General features: G+C 41.2%; 1 protein-coding gene and 1 long non-coding RNA gene across 2 annotated transcripts in view; one reads left to right on the top strand and one right to left on the bottom strand.

Moving 5' to 3' along the window:
* LOC128095241 (lysosomal Pro-X carboxypeptidase-like) overlaps positions 1–17,723 on the top strand; it is a 30,053-nt gene extending 12,330 nt beyond the window's left edge. The window contains exons 5-7 of the mRNA XM_052714061.1: positions 7,560–7,724; positions 9,733–9,920; positions 17,008–17,723. Of these exons, the coding sequence (XP_052570021.1) occupies positions 7,560–7,724; positions 9,733–9,920; positions 17,008–17,224 (570 nt within the window). The 3' untranslated portion in view covers positions 17,225–17,723. The remainder of the gene's footprint in view (positions 1–7,559; positions 7,725–9,732; positions 9,921–17,007) is intronic.
* LOC128095243 (uncharacterized) overlaps positions 1–18,005 on the bottom strand; it is a 103,702-nt gene extending 85,697 nt beyond the window's left edge. Inside the window, exon 1 of the long non-coding RNA XR_008213195.1 lies at positions 17,728–18,005. This is a non-coding gene — a long non-coding RNA (uncharacterized LOC128095243). The remainder of the gene's footprint in view (positions 1–17,727) is intronic.
* Positions 18,006–20,256: the final 2,251 nt, after the last annotated feature.

Here is a 20,256-nt window from a genome sequence, read left to right as displayed (position 1 = left end):
CTTGGGCGGTGACTAAATGCCGTTTTCCACGTCAATTCAGCTATCATTCTCTCTAATTTGTCCCTGCACATTGTCCCTCTTTGCTTTTGTTTACTGGTCACAGAAACTGCCACAGTCATGCAGAAATAATCATGGACTTGGCGGGCAGAACACAGGGAGGAAGAGAAAAAGGAAATAGAAAACCCTCTGTCATTTGACGGTTCAGGCCACATTAAAAACCACTAGGCCTCTTCTTAGCGTTAAAAGCACTTTTAAGAAGGCTGAAGTCCCTTAAATTTTGTGGTCTTTCTTTTAGCCGCTAGGCAATCAAACATTTTAGCATTTTCAGCCTAGCCTTCTGAGCATGCGGATCCACACAGTGAAATAGTAAGACATAAAAGGGAAAATCTCTTCCGTTTGTCTTGGTGTTTGATAATGTATGCACCCTCTCTGGGTGGCTTAAGCGGTTTAGATGCATTCTATGAAAAGAGAGCTTTTACTGACAAAACTAATGTGATTATCTGAGGCCGTGTGAGGGGGGTGTTGAAGCCTCAGAGAAAGAAAATCTGGTCTAAAAGCTGAATGTATCGGTTTAATCCTTCCTCTAATGGAGGGACCATACTCTGCAGAGAAGATTGATCTTTTTTTTTTTAACGCCCATCTTCTTCCTTTTTAAGAATTGTATCTTAGCCCCTCCATCCCCCTTTCTTTTATTCTAATGCCTAGCCTCCTAGGTATGGGCACCTAAGACTTTTAAGCAAACCATTATCCTCGCTTTCTCAACCATGTGTTGGCAAGAAGGGCAGACCACACTGGAGTGCGGATCTGATCAGTGTAACGCCGCATGAATGTTCTGCTTTCTCTGTCTCTTTTATTCTCGCAGCAAACTCTAGCTTTGCAGCCTAGCCTAGCCTGGAACTTGTGATCCTCTGGTTCCAGCCTCCCTAGTGCCGAGGCTGTAGCTTACACCACCACGCCTGGCTTCCACATTATTTCTGTATTTTTTTTTTTTTTTTTTTTTTTTTTTTTGGTTTTTCGAGACAGGGTTTCTCTGTGTAGCTTTGCGCCTTTCCTGGAACTCACTTGGTAGTCCAGGCTGGCCTCGAACTCACAGAGATCCGCCTGGCTCTGCCTCCCGAGTGCTGGGATTAAAGGCGTGCGCCACCAACGCCCGGCTCTATTTCTGTATTTTTTAAGACTAGAATTATTAAAATGGAATTCCAATGTTCTTAAGAAATTTTCTTAGATTTATTTTTTATGTGTGTGGGTGCTTTGCCTGAATGTGTGTCTGTGCACCATGTGCATACCTGATACCCATGGAGTTCAGGAGAGAGCATCAGATCTTCAGGAATTGGAGTTATAGACAGTTGTGAACTACCACACGGGTGCTGGGAACCAAACCCAGGTCCTCTGCAAGAGCAACATGTGCTCTTAACTGTTGAGCCACCTTTCTAGTCTCTTAATTTTTTTAAAAAAGTATTTCTTGAGTGTTTACTTTTACTAGGAAATAGAAAGTAAATTAAGTCTATTTGATTCGAGTGGCTGGTGCTGAGTCTCCTGTTAATCTACCGTTTTAGTTTCTTTTAAACTATTGCAAATGTATTTAAATTTATACTGCAACGAAATGACTGTAAGTTTTTATAAAAGCCAAATAAACTAGGAACATACAAAGACAACCAAACAATGAAAAGGCATGGGTTTACGAAGATACATGTGAATGCCGGGCCTTGGGACACAGGCTTGTAAACCTAGCTACATGGGAGGCTGAAGCAAGAGGATTGCAAGTTTGAAGTCAGTGTGAGCAACTTGGCAAACTATATTCTCTGTCTGTCTCTCACGCACATACAAATACACACACACACACACACACACACACACACACACACACACACACTCAAACCCAGACATATACACACTCTTTCTCACACACACACAGGCACACACAGAGACAGACAGACCCACAGGCACACACACACCAAACCAAGCTAACAACACACAAAATGAGTAGCATGATGCAGGGAATACTCAGATGCTAAGACTTCACAAAGAAGTGTCTGTTGTGATGTCGTGGGCTTCCTTCCTGCTGTCTAATTAAATCACAGCCCCTCCGTGAACAACTCATAGTGAAAGTGCTTGCCCTAATCAGGTGGCTGATATTTGTAAACTATCAGGGTTAAGAGGAAGTATTACACGAGGTTGTGCCAAAGTTGCTGATGTTTGACTCATAAATGTGACTGTTTCCTATGGTTCACCTTCAACTCAATATTTATTTATATGCTTTATGCACATTGTACAGCTGATTAAAAAGTGTGTGGCTATCTCTTTTGAATCACTGTACCCTTGAGTAGTCATGAATTAGTGTAGAGAGTGTCTCTTATTACAGTAGTGCTTTTTGAAGCTTTGGTATTCTAAATAGTATACAAGGAGACTATGGGTTTGCACTTCTTTTACATAAAGGCAGCTTGTCAGGATCTAGTAAAGGCCTTACAATGTTTGTCTCCTTTGAACCAGTAATTCCTGTAAGAAGTTATCCTGAAGTCATCAAGGGTAAAGATTCAGCCGTAGAGATATGCAGGTTTATTTGTAATAATAAAAGGTCACAATGTGCTGGGTGGTGGTGGTGCACTCCTTTAACCCCAGCACTCAGGAGGCAGAGGCAGGTGGATCTCTGTGAGTTCAAGGTTAGCCTGGTCTACAAAGAGAGTTCCAGAACAGCCAAGACTGTTATACAGAGAAACCCTGGCTTGAAAAACCGGAAAAAAAAGTCACAATGTTTCAAAAAAGCAACCTCAAGGCTTTGTCGGTTCCTCAGCTCCCCAGCCTCACCGCTCCTCTATGAATTGTTTTACATTGGTGAGTGTCCTTCTGAAGGGTTGGTCAGAACTGGACCTTGTGCTCCCAGGAGGATCTGCCCTCAGAAGGGCAGTGGGCCCAGGACTCCCCCTAATCAGGTCGTGGAATTTCCATCAGCAGAGGCCACGTCTCTGCCCATGATGTTGTGGAGCTGCAAAAACCCATGTATTGTTATCTGGTGCCAGCCTCCAGCCACGCTTGTGTCTTTTAGGAGACAATAACTGCTCTTTGCAGAGATGCTATTCATGGGGACTCCTTTTCTTTCCTCAACAGAGGCCCAGTGTTCCTGCTCTAAGGGGGGAGGGTGTCTAATGCCAGCATGTGAGTCATCCCCACTTGCTACTGTGCCTTCCAAGAGTTTTAGGTGTTTGTACATCAGCCCCTCTTTTCTCTTGCCTCGTTTGCATCATCCGCTGGCCTCATCCAGCTCACTGCTTGAACAGAGTGTTTTCCTCTGAATCTACTCTGTAATTCCATGCTGGCCCTGGAAGAACTGAGTCTGCCGAGGGCGTCAGATTCAGAAAGGAGTGAGGCTCGGCAGTTGGTGATGGATAGAGTCCAGTACATTCCGTGATTGGCTCGTGGGTTCCATACCATTTTGTACATTTCTAACTGCTGTAGGTCTTAAGACTGCTTTCTGAGAAAAGTCATATTTTTAAATGTTAGGTAACTGTTGGTTTACCATGAGTAATTAGAGAGTTTTTGGAATAATAAATCACTGTTTTGACTTTTCGCTGCCGTTGGCGTTCCCTATGGCTTTAGTGCAATAAGGTTGTACTTCCAATTTAGCTCAGTTCTGTTTTTTTAATATACATCTTGAACATGGGCACGGTGGATACTTATGACCTCACAATCACCTTTTCCTTTAAACATTTATATCTATCTATCTATCTATCTATCTATCTATCTATCTATCTATCTATCTGTCTATCTATCTATCTGCATGTGTATGTGTGTGTGGTGTGTCTGTGGATGTAAATGCTATGTCATGCATCCGGAAGTCAACTTGTGGGAGTCGGTTCTCTCCTTCTACCGTGTGGGTCCTTCAGATTAAACTCACATTTTATAGTAAGTACCTTTACCCACTAATCTGTCATACTTGACCTCATAGTTTTTTGGGGTCAGGTTCTCACTGTGTCACTCTGGCTTTGCTGGAACTCACTCTGTAGACCAGGGTGGTCTCAAACTCACAGAGATCTATCTGACTCTGCCTCCTGTGTGCTGTTACACCCAGCTCTCATAGTTATTTTTTAAAGGTATATTAATATGGCTATCGTATTTGTGATTTTTCTCACCTTCAGAATTTCTAAAACTTGTTCTTAGTGTCTATGCATATGCCCTCTTCCTTTTGGAAAGCCATTTCTTTTTCCAGTTGAATATGTTAAAGGCTGAGAAATCTCATAGTCAAGAAAGCTATTCACCGGCTGGTGAGATGCCTCAGTGAGTAAAGCATTTGCCTGTCCAAGCTTAAGGACTGCTGCTCAGATCCCCAGAACCTACACGAAAAGCTGGGTGGATGCCATGGCCTGCAAGTCATCCCAGCACTCAGAGTAGGAGACAAGGGACTTCTGGAGCAGGCTGATTACCTAGACTGGCCAAAATTGTGCTGTCTGGGTTCAACTGAGAAACTCTGCCTTAAAAATTAGATGAAGGGGGACTTAGGAAGACTCTTGATGTCAACTCAACCTTCAGCCTCCACATGGACGTACACACATACATACATACTCCACATAGATGTGTGACTTACACGTGTGAATACACACACACACACACACACACACACACACACACACACACACACACACACACACCATGAAAGAAGGGAGAGCTCTCTATATTTGCTAATATATGACTTCTTGAAGTTACTTGTCTAAGAACACGAAGCACCAGTTAATAGTCCGTAGAAAAATTGTTATGAATGGGCTGAGGCAATGGCTTGTTTGGCAAAGTGAATTGTTTTATAAGCATGAAGACCTGAGTTTGATCCCCATAAACCATGTAAAAATGCTGGGTATGATGGCTTGTCTTTTTGCTTATAATCCCAGGGCTGGGAAGCAGAGGCAGGAGGATCCCTGGGATAGTCTAGCCTAACTGATGAGCCCAGACCAATAGGACTCTGTCTCCAAGAAAGTGAACAGCATTTTTGAGTATGAAACTTGAGGTGGACCTTTGGTCTCCACACTGGAACACACAAGAATATGCTTGCACACACACACACACACACACACACACACACACACACACACACACACACACGGGGGTGTGGGGGGAGAACAAAGGAGAGGCACAAAATTTTCCCTACAATTTGTTTCTACTCTGTTTTCAAATTCCCCCTTTTCAGAAAGGCCATGTTGGACTCTGGTCCTAGGCAGCATGGTGATGGGGGCTGGACACCTTCCTTTCTTGACTAGGGGTATGTCTCTAGCCCAGGCTTCATCCTCCATCCAGGACCTCTCTTTGAGGCAGAACAGGGCTTCTTCCTTCCCACCTCCTTCTCTGAACTAATCTCTTCTTTTGGTCAGATTTGCCTATTTTTTCCATATGAAGTGGGAAGAGAACAGTTCACTGCAGTCACATCAAAGTGTTGATAGGGTACGATTGGGAGTAGTGGCTTTGTCATTGAAACTGTTTCTATTTTCATGAGGAAGCATTTTCCTATGAATATAGTGCAGTGGAAAGTACGTTTATTTCAGAAGTAGAGAGCTGTAGGAATAAATTTCAGCTTTACCTTTTGCTAGCTGGTGAACTGGAATAAAGTGATTTGACCTTACAGTCAGTTTCTTCTAGGCAAAGTAGTGAACAATAATCTTATCTGGTAGGGTAAGCAATTTTAAAGATGAGATGATATATTGGTTATGAACTCAAGGCTTAATAATCAGTAGATGTTGTTATGATTCAGCTATGATTCCATTGCTTGTGAATGTCCCCTAACATTTTATTATAAAATATTTCAAATATACTGAAAAGTTGAAAAACATTTGATAGTGAACACTCATAAACTTACCTTGAACATGCTAGGGAAGTACTCTACCAATGAGCTACATCTCTAGCCCTTACCTCCTAAATTTTATAAATAATATTTAAGTATATTTGACTTATCACATGCATATTCTTCACCTATCAATCTTTTTATTCATCTTATTTTATAGATTTCAAGGTAAATTAAAGACATCTTCCCATAAATAATTAACGTTTTGTATTATTGAGTTCAATATTAGTTTATGATGCATTTAACAACAACAACAATAATAATAATAATAATTTTTTTGAGACAGGTTTTCACTATGTAGCTCTGGCTGTCCTGGAACTCACTTTGTACATCAGGCTGGCCTCGAACTCATAGAGATCCAATTGCCTCTGCTGCCCAAGTGCTAGGATTAAAGGTGTGCAATATTATGCATGAGCCTGGTTTATGATGCTTTTTAAACAATTTAGTTTAACATATAGGGGAATAGACTTCATTATGACATTTTCATACATGCCTAATTTTGGCTGATTTCTCTCCCTCTTTTCCCCTCCATCTCTCTGTCTTCCATTCTTGCTTCTATCCTTCTGCCTCAAGTGTTCTCCTTTCTAGTTCTAAATCACGATTCTTCTTTTTTGAGGGGAATAAAGATCTACATATAGCAGAAACCACAACTTTATGTGTAGTATTTGATATGTAAGTCAGTCTACTATGAAGATATGAAATATTTCTGTGCCTCAGAAAGTTTTCCATTCATCTTCTGGGCAGTCCTCATTTTGACTCCTAAAACAGAGTATTTCCTGAGATCTTCAGAGCTAGAATTCAGACACTTGTTATAGGCTGGTTACAGGGGCATTTGTAAGCTGGGTGGTTGCATGTTATGCATCTGGTCATACCACAGATGTTGGAAGTAGGAACATTTTTTCCACAAGAAAGCTTGCAATTTTTTCATAAAAACATAGCCCCACTATGAAAATGCAAAGGAGGCTGATGGGAGTATACGGACCAAAGAGAGAACAAGAGGGTGGAGGAGTGGAGAGGAGACAATTTTTGTTTGAAATGCCAAAATGAAACCCAATTCTTTGGATGCTAATTTAAAAACGAAACAAAACAGTGCTTCATTCGGCAAATAGTTATCTGAGAACTTGCTAAGCACTGTGGGAAACACTGTAGAATTAAATGAATACAAACAGCATTTTAAAGGTTGTGATAAAAATAGATCCTGAGTAGAGCAGAGCACCAAGAAGGGGGAGAAGTTTGGCTTTTTTAGACCTGGAAACACAGATAAGGACAATCTCAGGGAGGGGGGAATATTCGAACTGAGTATTGTAAAGGATGAGTTGGCCAGCATTCATAGAGTTAAAGAGTGAGAAAAGAGATTTGAGGATGAGTAGGGGAGGAAAGCGTATGGTGGGGATGGTTTTCTTGAACTTGGAGCAATGGCTGTATAGATTAAGCTGGAGTGGGAAGTAGATAGGGCTTTGCATAACATGTGAATGCCTACATTATTTCTGCAGTGCAGGGAAAATTATACTCAAGAGACAGAAAAACTTAAGCAATGCAGTTAGATTTGTTTTTGATTGTTCTGGCAGTCGCTGTGGAGCCTAGGCTGGCTTCATTCTTGCCATACCCCTGTCTCTGCCTCCAGTGTGCTGGTATTACAGGCATATGTAACCATGCCTAGCTGGGTTAGATGTTTAAGAGAGCTTTATGATCAAATTATAAGTGTATTTCTTCTTTGTTTATCTCTCCAAAATGATAGGAAGTGTGCCAGTATCTGACAAATCCCTATATGTCGGATTCCCTGCTGGTGCAGAACATTTACCAAGCTCTGAATGTATATTATAATTATTCAGGCCAGACCAGATGCAATAATATTTCTGAAACAACAATTGGCAATTTAGGATCCCGGGTTTGGGGCTATCAGGTAAGCATGTATGGCTTCCGAGGCAGTCTTTCTTTTTGCTGATACAGTTGTGCTACAATAGTGATCAGACAAGAGTTTATCACCTAGCCTGCATTCAAGTCTAGATGCTGTTGCATTACACTGTAAGACTACCAATAAGTTCATTTGTTCATTCACTCACTCACCAATCACGCTGAGTGCTTATCATTGATCAGGCTCTCTTCAGTTTCAAAGATAAAGACATAAATAACATGATCTCACCATCAAATATTGAGAAAGATAGATGCACTAACACTAAAATAGACCTTGGCAAGTCCTGGAAAGGAGGCATGGTGTGGACGTGTGACAGAAGTGAAGTCTAACTTCACTCTCTCTGCACCTGCATTCTTTTATCTGCACAGTATGACTAATGATTGCAACCAGAAACTTTTCTGCGTCCCACAGCTGCTCAGTCCCAAATAAATACACCGAGGCTTATATTAGTTACAAACTGTTTAGTCTATGGCTCAGGCTTATTATTAACTAGCTCTTTCATCTTAAACTAACCCATTTCTATTAATCTATGTATCGCCACATGTCTTGTGGCTTTACCTGTGTTCTATTGCATCTTGTTCCCCTGGCGGCTCTTAGTGTATCCCTGATTCTGCCTTTCTTCTTCCTGTCTCTTTGTTTGGATTTCCTGCCTGGCTCTAACCTGTCTTGCCATAGGCCAGAGCAGCTTCTTTATAACCAATGGTAGCAACACATATTCACAGTATACAGAAAGTCATCCAACAGCAAATAATGGTGATGACACTTTCCTCCTAAGGTTGTCTTTAGGGTTAAATATGACCATAGATATGAAAGAATGCCCCTTGCAAAGAAAGGAATAGAGATTCTTCTGTGACCTTTCAGCCATGTCTTTCTTTCTTTTTTTTTTTTTTTTAAAGTTTTATTCTTCTTTCATACTTTACATCTGGAACAGTTTCCCCTCACTTTATTCCTCCTAGTCCTTCCCCCTACTTCTCTTCTCCCCAGAATCAACTCCTCCATTTTCCTTCAAAACAACAACAACAAAAAGAGCAGGCCTCCCAGAGATATCCCTGAACATGGCCTAACAAGGTACAGTAAGACTGGGCACAAACTCTCATATCATGGCTGGACATGGCAATCCAGTAGGAGGAAAATGTAACTGGAGTTTTCCTGTGTCCACCCAGCTCCTGCAGCTGCTCAGACCCAAGTAAACACACAGAGACTTATATTACTTATAAACTGTATGGCCGTGGCAGGCTTCTTGCTATCTAGTTTTTATATCTTAAATTAACCCATTTCTATAAATCTATACCTTGCCACATGGCTCTTGGCTTACCGGTATCCTTACATCTTGCTTCTTATGGCGACGGTGGCTGGCAGTGTCCCCTGACTCAGCCTTCCACTTCCCAGAATTCTCCTCTCTGCTTATCCCACCTATACTATACTTCCTGCCTGGCTACTGGCCAATCAGCATTTTATTTATCAATCAATCAGAGCAACACATTCACAGCATACAGAAAGACATCCCCAGCAGGAAAAGGGTCCCAATCACAGGCAAAAGAGTCAGAGACAACACCTACTCCCATTGTTGAGAGTCCCACAGGACCATCAAGCTCCACAACCATAAGGTATATGCAGAGGATCTAGCTCCAACCCACACAGAGTCTATCTCTTCAGTTCTGTGAGCCTCTATGAGCCCCTATACCCCCTGGCTCTATGGGCTATGTTCTCATGGTATCCTCAATCCCTCTGGTCCCTACAATCCTTCCTCCCCATCTTCTGCAGGGTTCCCCTGGCTCTGCCCAGTGTTTGTCAGCCATGTCTTTCGATGGAGAAATAAAAGTGTTGTGTGGCAGGGATGTAAAGGGGGTGGGGTTGGGGGGGAGGCTGAAGTTCGATTAAAGTTTAGACACTAGCTTTGCTACTTACTGATGATGATGCTACTTATTTTGCTACTCAGCAGCTGAATGATCTTGAATAATTCATCTTTTCATTTCCTTTCCTGGATTGCTTTTAGACCTGCACAGAAATAATCCTGCCTTTTTGCACGAATGGTGTTGATGACATGTTTGAACCCCGTACATGGGACTTAGACAAGTATTCTGATGATTGTTATAAACAGTGGGGTGTGAGGCCACGGCCTTCCTGGGTCACTACCTTATATGGAGGCAAAGACATCCGTTCACATTCAAACATCATTTTCAGGTGAGTTCTGTTGGTCCCAAGAGGAACTTTGGTTGTTGGGGACCCTTGCAGAATGGCTGAGAGAATAGAATCAGGAAAGTGTGGGGTAATAAAACAACATAGAACACAACAGTGACCTCATTAGGCTTCTATTAAAATCTCTCCATTGCCGGGCGGTGGTGGCGCACGCCTTTAATCCCAGCACTCGGGAGGCAGAGCCAGGCGGATCTCTGTGAGTTCGAGGCCAGCCTGGGCTACCAAGTGAGTCCCAGGAAAGGTGCAAAGCTACACAGAGAAACCCTGTCTCGAAAAACAAAAAAACAAAAACAAAAACAAAAAAATCTCTCCATCATGAAACAAAACATTATCTTTTGTTCTCAGGTTGTGTTGTTATTGTTAGTAATTATAACATTAATATTCAATATTGGTTCAACCGACACTTTTGAAGTGCCCATTCTTTTCCTTACAAGTACTGTAAGACATGAAGCACTTTAAACAAATTACCCAGAATCCTCACAACTACTTTAAGAAGTAGTTGTGATAGCCGTCCTTTTAGTCAGGAAGATACTCAGAATCACTGAATTGAGACACTTACAGAAAGAAGCCCAACCAGGTAGTTGTAAAGGAAGATTTCTTCCTTGGCCTGGATGTTTACAAACCCACTTGTTCTACTTTGTCAGTGCTTTCAAGATGTAACACATTTGATACTGGTTCACACCAGAATGAACTGAGTTGGCTCCAAGCATACCTGACTGTGATGTCACATGTTTCATGTCTGGCTAGGTTGTCTGCTATTCAGCTAGCAGCTGGCTAATTAAAACATTCACCAAGGGCTGGGGATATAACTCACTAGTAAAAGTACTTGTCTACTAGGCAAGAGGCCATGTTTCATCGCTAGCACCAAGAAAAGCAGTTGTGTGAATCTGTGGACACCAACACATACATCTTCACTAGATCTGTGGTTAAATTTGCAAGCATCTTTCTTTTTACACTCTCTCTTAAAGGAGTCAGATTGGATCCTCTGTGTACACACAGTAGTTTCTGACAAAGAGAAGTGTAGATGAATTTCTAAATGGTCTTATTAAATAAAAAAAAAAAACATAGAGCCAGAAATTTGGGTTAAGGCCTGAGAGAAAGCTCAGAGGAATAGGACAGACCACGAGCTAACCTCACCTCACCAACTCCGCAGCTTCCAAAGAGAGTGACTTCCTGTCTACTCAGGCTTATATGCCTTCCTGTTCTGCCATCTGATTTGCTCTCTGTCTAGCTACATCACTTCCTCTTCCTGGCCAGCTCTGTCACTTCCTGTCTGTACAGGCCTCCAGAACTCTATGGTTGGTACTAGGATTAAAGTCACCACACTTGGCTCTGTTCCCTAGTGTGGACTTGAACTCACAGAGATCCAGACAGATCCCTGTCTGCCAGGTAAAGGATTAAGGGTGTGTGCTGACACTGCATGACTTCTGTGTTGTGGCTGACTTTTTCCTCTGATCTTCAGGCAAGCTTTATTTATTAAAGCACAAATAAAATATCACCACATTTCAACACAAATATCACCACATTTCAGCACAAATAAAATGTCACCACAGAGAAGTGCTGAAGGTGCTGCCAGCCGTGATTAATATATGCCTCTGACTATCAGACTCATGCTATTTTCTAACCCAACAGATACCTGTTTCCAAATAAAAGCCAAGACACTGACAGAAAACAGACAGCTTCTTTTAGTTTAATTTCTTTAAACTGTGTTCCTAAGTCTCATTTGGACTCTTCATAACTATATTATTCAGTTCAGCAATGTAAAGTGGTGGTTGGACAGATGAATCCACTTACATTCTGCCAGATTTAGTGTTTGAAATTAGGGAGATTGGAAAGACTGTGAACACTGAGAAAGGCATCTGTATGAGCCTTTGGGTCTGGCTTTATCATTAGTTCTGCTGTTAGAAAATATCCAAGACTTGGCAATTTATAAACAGCATAAACTTATTTCTCACGATTGTGTCAGCCAGGAAATCTAAAATGTAGGTTCTGACAAGTTCTGTGTCTAGTGAGGGAATGGTGTCTGTCTCCAAGATGGCACCTCGAAGCCTGTAGTCTTGTCCAGCAAGAGTGGAAAGGGACCTAGACTAGTTTTTCTAGCTTTGTTTGTTTACTAGAGACAGCATTTCACTATGTATCCCCGGCTGTCCTGGAACTCAAAATATAGACCAGACTGGCCTGGAACTCATAGGTAAACACCTGCCTCTGCCTCCCAAGTGCTGGGCTAAAGGAGTGTGTCACCACATCTGGTTTGTTTCAGTCTTCTGATGATAATCCCCATGTAAGTCAATCACTTCCCCAAAGGACCTGTCCCTTATCACTAATCTTAGTGCTTGTCTCCACAAGTTAAGTTCTGACTCATGAATGATGAGCACAGAGTCTCTAGGCTCATCTCTGTTCTAGCAGAGGAGGAAGTACTTTATCAGTTCGTTGTTTCCCTCTTGGAGATTATCTTCAGGGACTGTCCATATGGTTCTTCTAACATCCAGGACTTTAAGGTTGTAAGATAAAGACCTTATAACAAATAAAGCTGAAGATCAAATTTAATTAAGTGTAATCTTTATCCTTTGTTTGGATGTTTAATATATGAGTTTTGGTCAAATACTGTCTCTTTTCTTATTGGATTCAACCACCTCAAATAATTCTTTTAGTAATCTGTAGTATTCATAATCGTCATGAGCATTGTCTTCATTTTCACTGGAAGTGGGGGCAGAGTTTGTGAGAGACATTTCCGGATGAGAGCAGAAGTCAGCGGGTCGTAGTAGCTCAGTGTAGGGAAGGTATTTTCTAAGAGAGCTGTACAGATGCAAAAGGAGCTTGTCTCAAGTGAGATGACTCGTGTTGTCTGATGCTCAGTTTTGCCATGTGAAAAAGAGGACAAGCAGTGACACCTCACAGAGTTGCTGTCATGTTTAAATGAGTTAGCCCAAGCTAAACCTGGTGGCCTTTTGTCCCTACTACTCAGGAGGCTTAGGCAGCAGGTTTGCCTACCTAACAAAACCAGAGAAATGTTAACCCAGCAGAATACTATGCACTCAGACTCAAACCTGGAAAATACATGTACATAGAAAGTGAAATGAAGTCTGTTTTCTCCCCTGAACTTTATATCTGTATGTTGTTCCTATCCAACCCAGAACATAGACATGTACAGACACACATACACACAGACATAGACACACAGAAACACACACACACACACACATACACACACACAGGAGTACGGGGGCTGCTTTGGCAGGAAGGTTCAATATGAAATTGTTGGATTGGAGATGTTCCAGCTAAGATTTGTAATTATAGAATCAGGTTCAGCTCGGGTGTCTTTTTGTTCTTTCTATAATTAAATGCACAGGTTTGGGCAAATTGCTAATTTATGAAATTGAGAAATACTAATGATTATCTAACCCCGTTATTTAAAGAAGAGATAGATTGTTACAGAAGTGAGCACAGTGACAACAGGTTTGTCTGTATTGTCTGCTGAGCCTGCTGTGTCGATGAGCACAGACACAGATAGGTATTCAGTAAGCGTCTGTGTCAATGAGCACCGGACACAGATAGGTATTCAGTAAGTGTTTGTGTCAATGAGCACAGACACAGATAGGTATTCAGTAAGTGTTTGGTGAGCAGCCGAGGACTTGATAAATAGTAGCTGTTACAGTCCCGCTTTGGCAATTCTTTCCAGTGCATGGCGGTTCTCTTGGGAGGATTTATATTTTCCAAAACTCATAGATTACTTCTCCAATGATGATTCTCAGTTATTTAAGTATAAATTCAGAAGGGACCCCATGAAGAACTGGTTAACTAACATCATTTCCCAGGCAAATTAACTATTGCCAGTGATTAAGTGAGGCTGGTTGTTGGGGATTTGTCCCCCAGGAAAACAGTATATAGATTTAGATTTCCCATGACTGGTGTAGCTTTCCTGTATCTGAACTGAGAAATTCAAGTCCATGTGCAGGCGGGGTCTCTCAGCAACTCCAAACAGTGTTGCTAAGTCACCAGGTGCTTCAGATGACCTTTAAATCAGATGCAGTTTGCTCCTCATGTGGCTGCAGGGACTTCTTTGTTTTGCAAATACTGGAGCATTTCCTGCCTGGGTTGAGCCTGTCAAACTGGAGCAAAGACGAAGGCTGTTGGTTCTCTCAAGAGAAGCCAACCTTTATTTTGAACAAAACCAGTAAAGCGTGTTTTTGGTATAAGTTTTCTCCCCCAAGAATGATATTAGTAGGTTACAATTAAGCATTTTTTTTGAAGAGAAGTATATGATGGAAAAGGGAATTTAAAGTTGTATTTCAAACATGTTTACATTTAACATGCCTCAATGTTTATTTTCTACTTCATTTTGTGCAGTGCCTTTATCTATAAAAGGCTGATGGACTTAGTATTCTGACTAACTTTTATGAGAAACACTTTTGAATCCATTTTCATGATTTGCTTGCCCCTTGGAGGTATTATCACTTCCTATGCTTACAGTATGTGATAATACTCACAAGAACTGGACATCTGTGTGGTATGTTATAGTTGGTGCCTTATTTCCACATGCATTGTTCAAATTTGACCCCATAACATCTGTGTGAGAGAGACTTTTGAAAACATTTCTTTTCTGTAGTATGCATAGGAATTGAGGCTCCCGGAAGTTAGGTAGCTTGGTAAAGATTTGAAACATAACGTTGATGTTCTTCCTGCTTCCGCATACAGTTGAAAGCTCAGATGTGTGTTTGTATCAGTCATTTATGTGGACTCTGTTTTTCTATGTCAGAAAGTGCTGAAGAGGGTATGTGTTCATGAACCTGCAAACCTTTACTCACAGATCTCCATGGGGGACATCCGGTACGAAGCACAGATAATCTGATACCTAATTTCCTTAAGTGTTTGTTTGGCTCCTACTGTGAACCACACCTGGTTCTAGAAACCAGAGATAGAGCGATAGAAGAAACCCAAATCCTTAACCTGGTGGAGTCCTGGTTTGACAGGTGATAAAGCAAGGCAGTTTCACCAAATATGCTAAAGAGAAAGAAAGGTAAGCCAGGAAGGAGGTTAATGATGTAGATAGAGGTGGAGGATTGGGTCTTGTCAGTAGTTCATGGTAGAGATAATGGAGACTTGGACTGTGGTGTGGGAGTCATGTGAGAAGGAGTCAGATTCTGGATATATTTTAAGATATAGCTGACAGGTCTGGTGACAGATTGGATGTCAAACGAAGACTAGAGGATGACAGCAAACCCTTGACCTGAGCAGCTACAAAAGTTGCCATTAATGGGGACTAAGAAAATGAAGGGAGGGGCTGGTGAGGAGTTGAGGAATATAAACTCACTTTGGACCTGGTATACTCGAGATGTGTAAGTAGACGTCCATGTTAAACATGCCATGTAAGTAGCTGAATTTTGATAATAAAGTACAGACCATTGAATCGACACTGTCAAGTGGTACATATGCTCGAAGTGTCCTGGCAGTAGAAAATCAGTGATAATCTATAGTATTTTAATGGACCATTGAATTTTTAGGAGGCAGGTAAATACTCTTACTTGTTTGTGATGGTTACTTGAGCACTCCAGCCACACCTCATGTATCTTTGTCATACTTTATATAGGCCTTCTACTTTGGGCTGAATCAGCAGCTGAGATGGGGAAAGGCCTGAACTTTGCTTTCTATTTTCCTAGTAAAAATAAATACATTCTCTTGGCTATTATTATTTTATGAATCCCAGCATAGCTCCTGTGATGGGATACATCAACTGCTAAGTTGACACAAATCTACTCCCCTAAGAAGAGGGAACCTCAGCGGAAGAATTGCTTTGATCAGATTGGCCTGTAGGTATCTGTGAGCTGCACATTACTGATTGCTAATTTATATAGGAGGGCTAAGCACAATTTAAAGATGTTACAACTAAAATGGATACTATAGTAAAAGCATTTATGTGGTAACATATTTAATGACAACACTTCCGAACCATTTTCTGATGGTGAGTTTATTAACGTACAAAGCATTAAAATGGAGAGCATCATGCAAGTCATTGTTAAGATGCTGAATTTCCTAAGGGCCAAAGGATTCAATTGCCAACTGCAGGAATTCCTTCAAAGTGTTAATGCTAACTATGGTGATGTCATTTACTTTTCAGAAGCAAGATAGCAAAGTCGTAAGCAAATATTGAGTAGATTTCCTAACTGATGAGGCATTATCAAATCATTTATGCTATCAAAAAAATTTTGTACCAGAACTTGATGATGGAAACTGGCTTATAGATTTAACATTTTTAACAGATTTAACCACTCATTCAAATGAGTTAAACATACATCTTCAAGGTGAAAACTAACTTACCAATCAATACAGTTTCCAAATCATAACAGTGTTCAGATCGAAACTGAAATTATAGCAAGCTCAAATTGAAAGCAAGCACTTCTATGCATTTCAGTACTCTGGCAAAACAATCCCATAAACTGCAAAAAGTATATAGCCTTGTATGTCAATTTGACACAAAAATTTGAAAATATATTTCAAGCTTTCAGGAAACATATTTGGCATACTTATGACATAGTATTCAGTCCACATAGACATGTTTCCTGCCAACTTTCAAACAGTTCGTGGGACTGCGACACTCAACTTAAAGAAAAATAAGACCACATGTGTTTAGGAGACTTTAAGGATCCTGTGGTCCATTCCTCACAATCATGCCTTATGCCTATTACTGCTTTTTGTTGTTGTGAGCACTTATGTTTTAAGCAATTGTTTACAAGAATGAAGCACACTGAGAACTAAAATCAAAACATCCAATGAGTACCATGAGTACTTCCATCAAACCTGCTATTAACGCATTCCTTTAAAAAAAAAGGCGTCCCACTAGTCTCATGTTGCCCTCTTCTCTTTTGCATTTATAACAAATAAATGTGTTTTGTTGAAATAGTAGGAAGCATCAAGCACCAAGAAACTCTTTAATGTGACCAAGTAGATCCTCAGACTAAACCTCCCAACTTGTTCATATTTTCAGGCTTATGCACGAAGAATGTTCCTCATATTGTATTTGAATGCGGTCATAGAGAACTGACAACCTTAATTTTTCTTTTTTCCCTCGCTTCAGCAATGGTGACCTGGACCCATGGTCGGGAGGTGGAGTTACCGAAGATCTCTCCGATACCCTGGTGGCAGTCAACATCCCAGATGGGGCCCACCATTTAGACCTGCGACCCAGCACTGAGACGGACCCACCATCCTTGCAGTTAGCCCGCTCTGTGGAACTCAGACACATGAAGCAGTGGGTCTCAGATTTCTACGGCAATTACAGAAAGCAGCCCTGAGCAACTTTTCAAAATCATTTTTACTTTCTTCTTTTATGTTCGCTCCACCCACATACCCATTCACTTTGATTTTTTTATATGTAATTACTTTCCCTCATTTGTCATTGTATTTGTTGGGCCAAGAGACAGAAGAGCGTGACAGGGGTGGGCGCAGCCATCCCACCCAGGTGACTGCTCCGTCCTCACTGCCTTTGTGCCATCTCCAGGAAGAATGCCATCCTGGCAGCTCTGATGCCATCAGAACTGGCATGGTTCCTGACTGTCTTTCACCAGAGGGAGAGTCACTTTTCTCCCAAGCGGGGGGATGTCTCCTCGGTTTTGAGATGGAAGTCTCTCTGGCCCATTGTAAGCCCCCATTCCTGCCACAAAAGGAAAAGCAGAAGCTGGATTAAAAACGCTGCAGCTGCGGCTGGTGGGCTGTGTGATGCCAGTCCAGGAAAGGGCCGCTTCCTGTGAGCTCCATGACTGCCTTTGAACTGCAATAAAGAACAGGGCAGACCTACCTGTGTGTTGCTCCCATCTCGTCCAGCTGTTGGGAAGGCAGTGTGCCTGGGCTGGCTGCTTTCGGGAAGTCCTTTCTTTTTCTCTTCCCCCTTGGCAGCCTTCCTTAGTTCTGGGATATTTGCCACCGTTCTGCAGCCAGGAGAAATCTGGCCTTCTCCTGCTCCGTTTCTCTTTGTTTCTAAGGTCAGTTTTGTGGTGATTTAGTTAAATTTTGCCAACTTTGGAAAATCGCTCTGTTTGGTCTTTTACTTGAAATTCGAACAGGCTCTACATCGTGGTCACTGATGATACTTAAGTAAAAAGACTTTTAAATTTGCTGAGTAAGCTATTCAAAGATCAGAATGTAGTTCTGTTTTGTTTTTTTTTTTAATATTTTATCTTCTGATAGTTGTTACTGATACAAGCAGCAGGTGCGTGGGGACTTTCCTGTATGGCTTCCAGATGACAAGCAGAGTAATTCATGCAGGCAGCATATTTGACATTAATAAATGACGGACCCTTCCCATTTCCAAGCGGTTGGAACTTTCAAGTGGTTCTCACACTGAGACCTTTCTTCCAAAGGGTTTTTCTCAAATAGGAAATACAGTTGAATCCACGCATTTCAGGGACATAGAGACTAACAGTCTCCTCTGTGCTGAATGAGCTCTTCTTCCCAGCTTCTTTTTATTTTCTCTTTTTAACCTGTGTTTGGGAACATCTAAGGTTTTTTAAAGTGTACTTGAGATTGGTCATTTCAAGAACCAAGTTTTGATCAGGAGACTGAGCTGTTTCCCTATTTTCCTGGCATACAGCAAAATCTTGGTCTTGCTTTGGAAGCTTTCAGTTTTCATTCCCATGAGCGGTCGTTGCATTTCATTCTATCGAAGCAATTTGGTTAGCACTTTGTTTTGGCATCAGAAAACAGTCTATGGGGTAGCCGTCAAAGTCAAGACAACATGAGTTTTTATTCTTTGTCCACTAAGAAGTTGTATGTCTCAGGCTTGGGACTTTAATCCCAGGCATTCTTATTTTAGGATTTTAGCCCATTCTCCTCGATGTATTTTTCCTTATTTAGCATCCATAAAGTGCTTTGAGATTTCATTTAACGTTGATTATTCAGAGGCATTATCTCTTTCTGAAGAAACAAAATTTAAAAAGAAAGATTTTTTTCTTGGCCAGCATGATTTATACTTTGTATAAAGTTAACCTAAGTATACTGTACTAAGTTTTTATTTAAGTTGAAAGTGAATGAGAATATCAAATCTTATTCAAAGTGGCCAGGCAGACACATTCAATCCCAGCATTCAGGAGACAGAGACAGGAGGACGCTTGCAAGTTTAAGTGAAGCCTTGCCTACATAGTCACTTTCAGGGCAGCCAAAAAACAAAGTTGACTCAAAAAAATCAACCAACCAACCAAAAAACAAAACAACTCTCTCAAAACAAATAAAAACTAAATCCAAAACTCAAAACTTAATTTTTGGAATGCTTAATATGTTTCTTTTTATTTTTCCCTTTATTTAGTATTTATCTTTTTATTTTTTTTTTAGTTTTTCTTTAATCTTTTTATTGTTGAAAAAGTTTTAAAGCATATTCTAACCATAGGTTATACTGGGTTATGACAATGTTACATTTCCCGCAATGTCCCTCTCTTGTCTTCTCCCTCCCATTCCTGCTGACCCTCTCCCTTCTACTTTCAGATCTTTTTTTTTTCTTTTTTTAAATTGTGAACCAATGTGTTTCACTAGGGTCGCTTACAGGAGCATAAGTGAGTAAGTAAGAGGATTTTATTTATTTATTTTTTTAACAAGAGCATAGGCAACTTACCACCGGTGACATCATAGAAGAAATTCCAGCTACCATTAATTGTCAACGGATCTACTAGGAGGGCTGAGGCCTTATGAACCTCTTCCCCCTCCATGATAGGCCCAATCTTGTGCATGACTTGTTCAGGTAATGACAGCTACTGAAGGTTCAGGAGTGGAGCTGTCATGTCATGCCTGGGATGCAGCATTGCACGTCACTCCACTTCTTCTGGCCCGTACATTCTTTACCCCATCCTTCATTGATGTTCCATGAGCCTTGGAAGGGGTGATATAGATGTCCCATTTAGGGCTGACCTTTCAAGAGCTGTTTATGCTCAGCGTTTAGGTCAGTTATGAGTCTCTGCAACAACTGCAGAAAGAAACTCCTCTTACCAAAGCTCTCAGCACCACTAATTCATAGGCATAAACAGAAACGTCTAGAAGGCAATTTTATGGGCACACAATGTCAATTTAGCAAAACAACAGTAGCGGCTTTCCCACTAGGGCCTATGTCCTCCCCAGCCAGGGGCCTTTTACCAAGTTTATAGTACCAGTTGTAAATTCACTGCTGTGGAGCAGGTCTCCATTTTAATCAGAAAATGGCTGGTTGCTCTCTAAGTAGTCATACCACTACTACACTAGTGGGCATTGCCTGGCAGCTTACTGGTACTCACAGTGGTTGTACCTGGAGCTCTGGGTGCTTGGATGGTTGGTGCAGGATTGAACCTAGCTTGAAGCTATAGGT

Source organism: Peromyscus californicus, unplaced genomic scaffold (genome assembly GCF_007827085.1).
Source record: "Peromyscus californicus insignis strain IS unplaced genomic scaffold, ASM782708v3 Scaffold_4__1_contigs__length_199733344, whole genome shotgun sequence".
Taxonomy (NCBI): Eukaryota; Metazoa; Chordata; class Mammalia; order Rodentia; family Cricetidae; genus Peromyscus; species Peromyscus californicus.
This window is presented reverse-complemented; position numbering and strand designations above follow the sequence as displayed.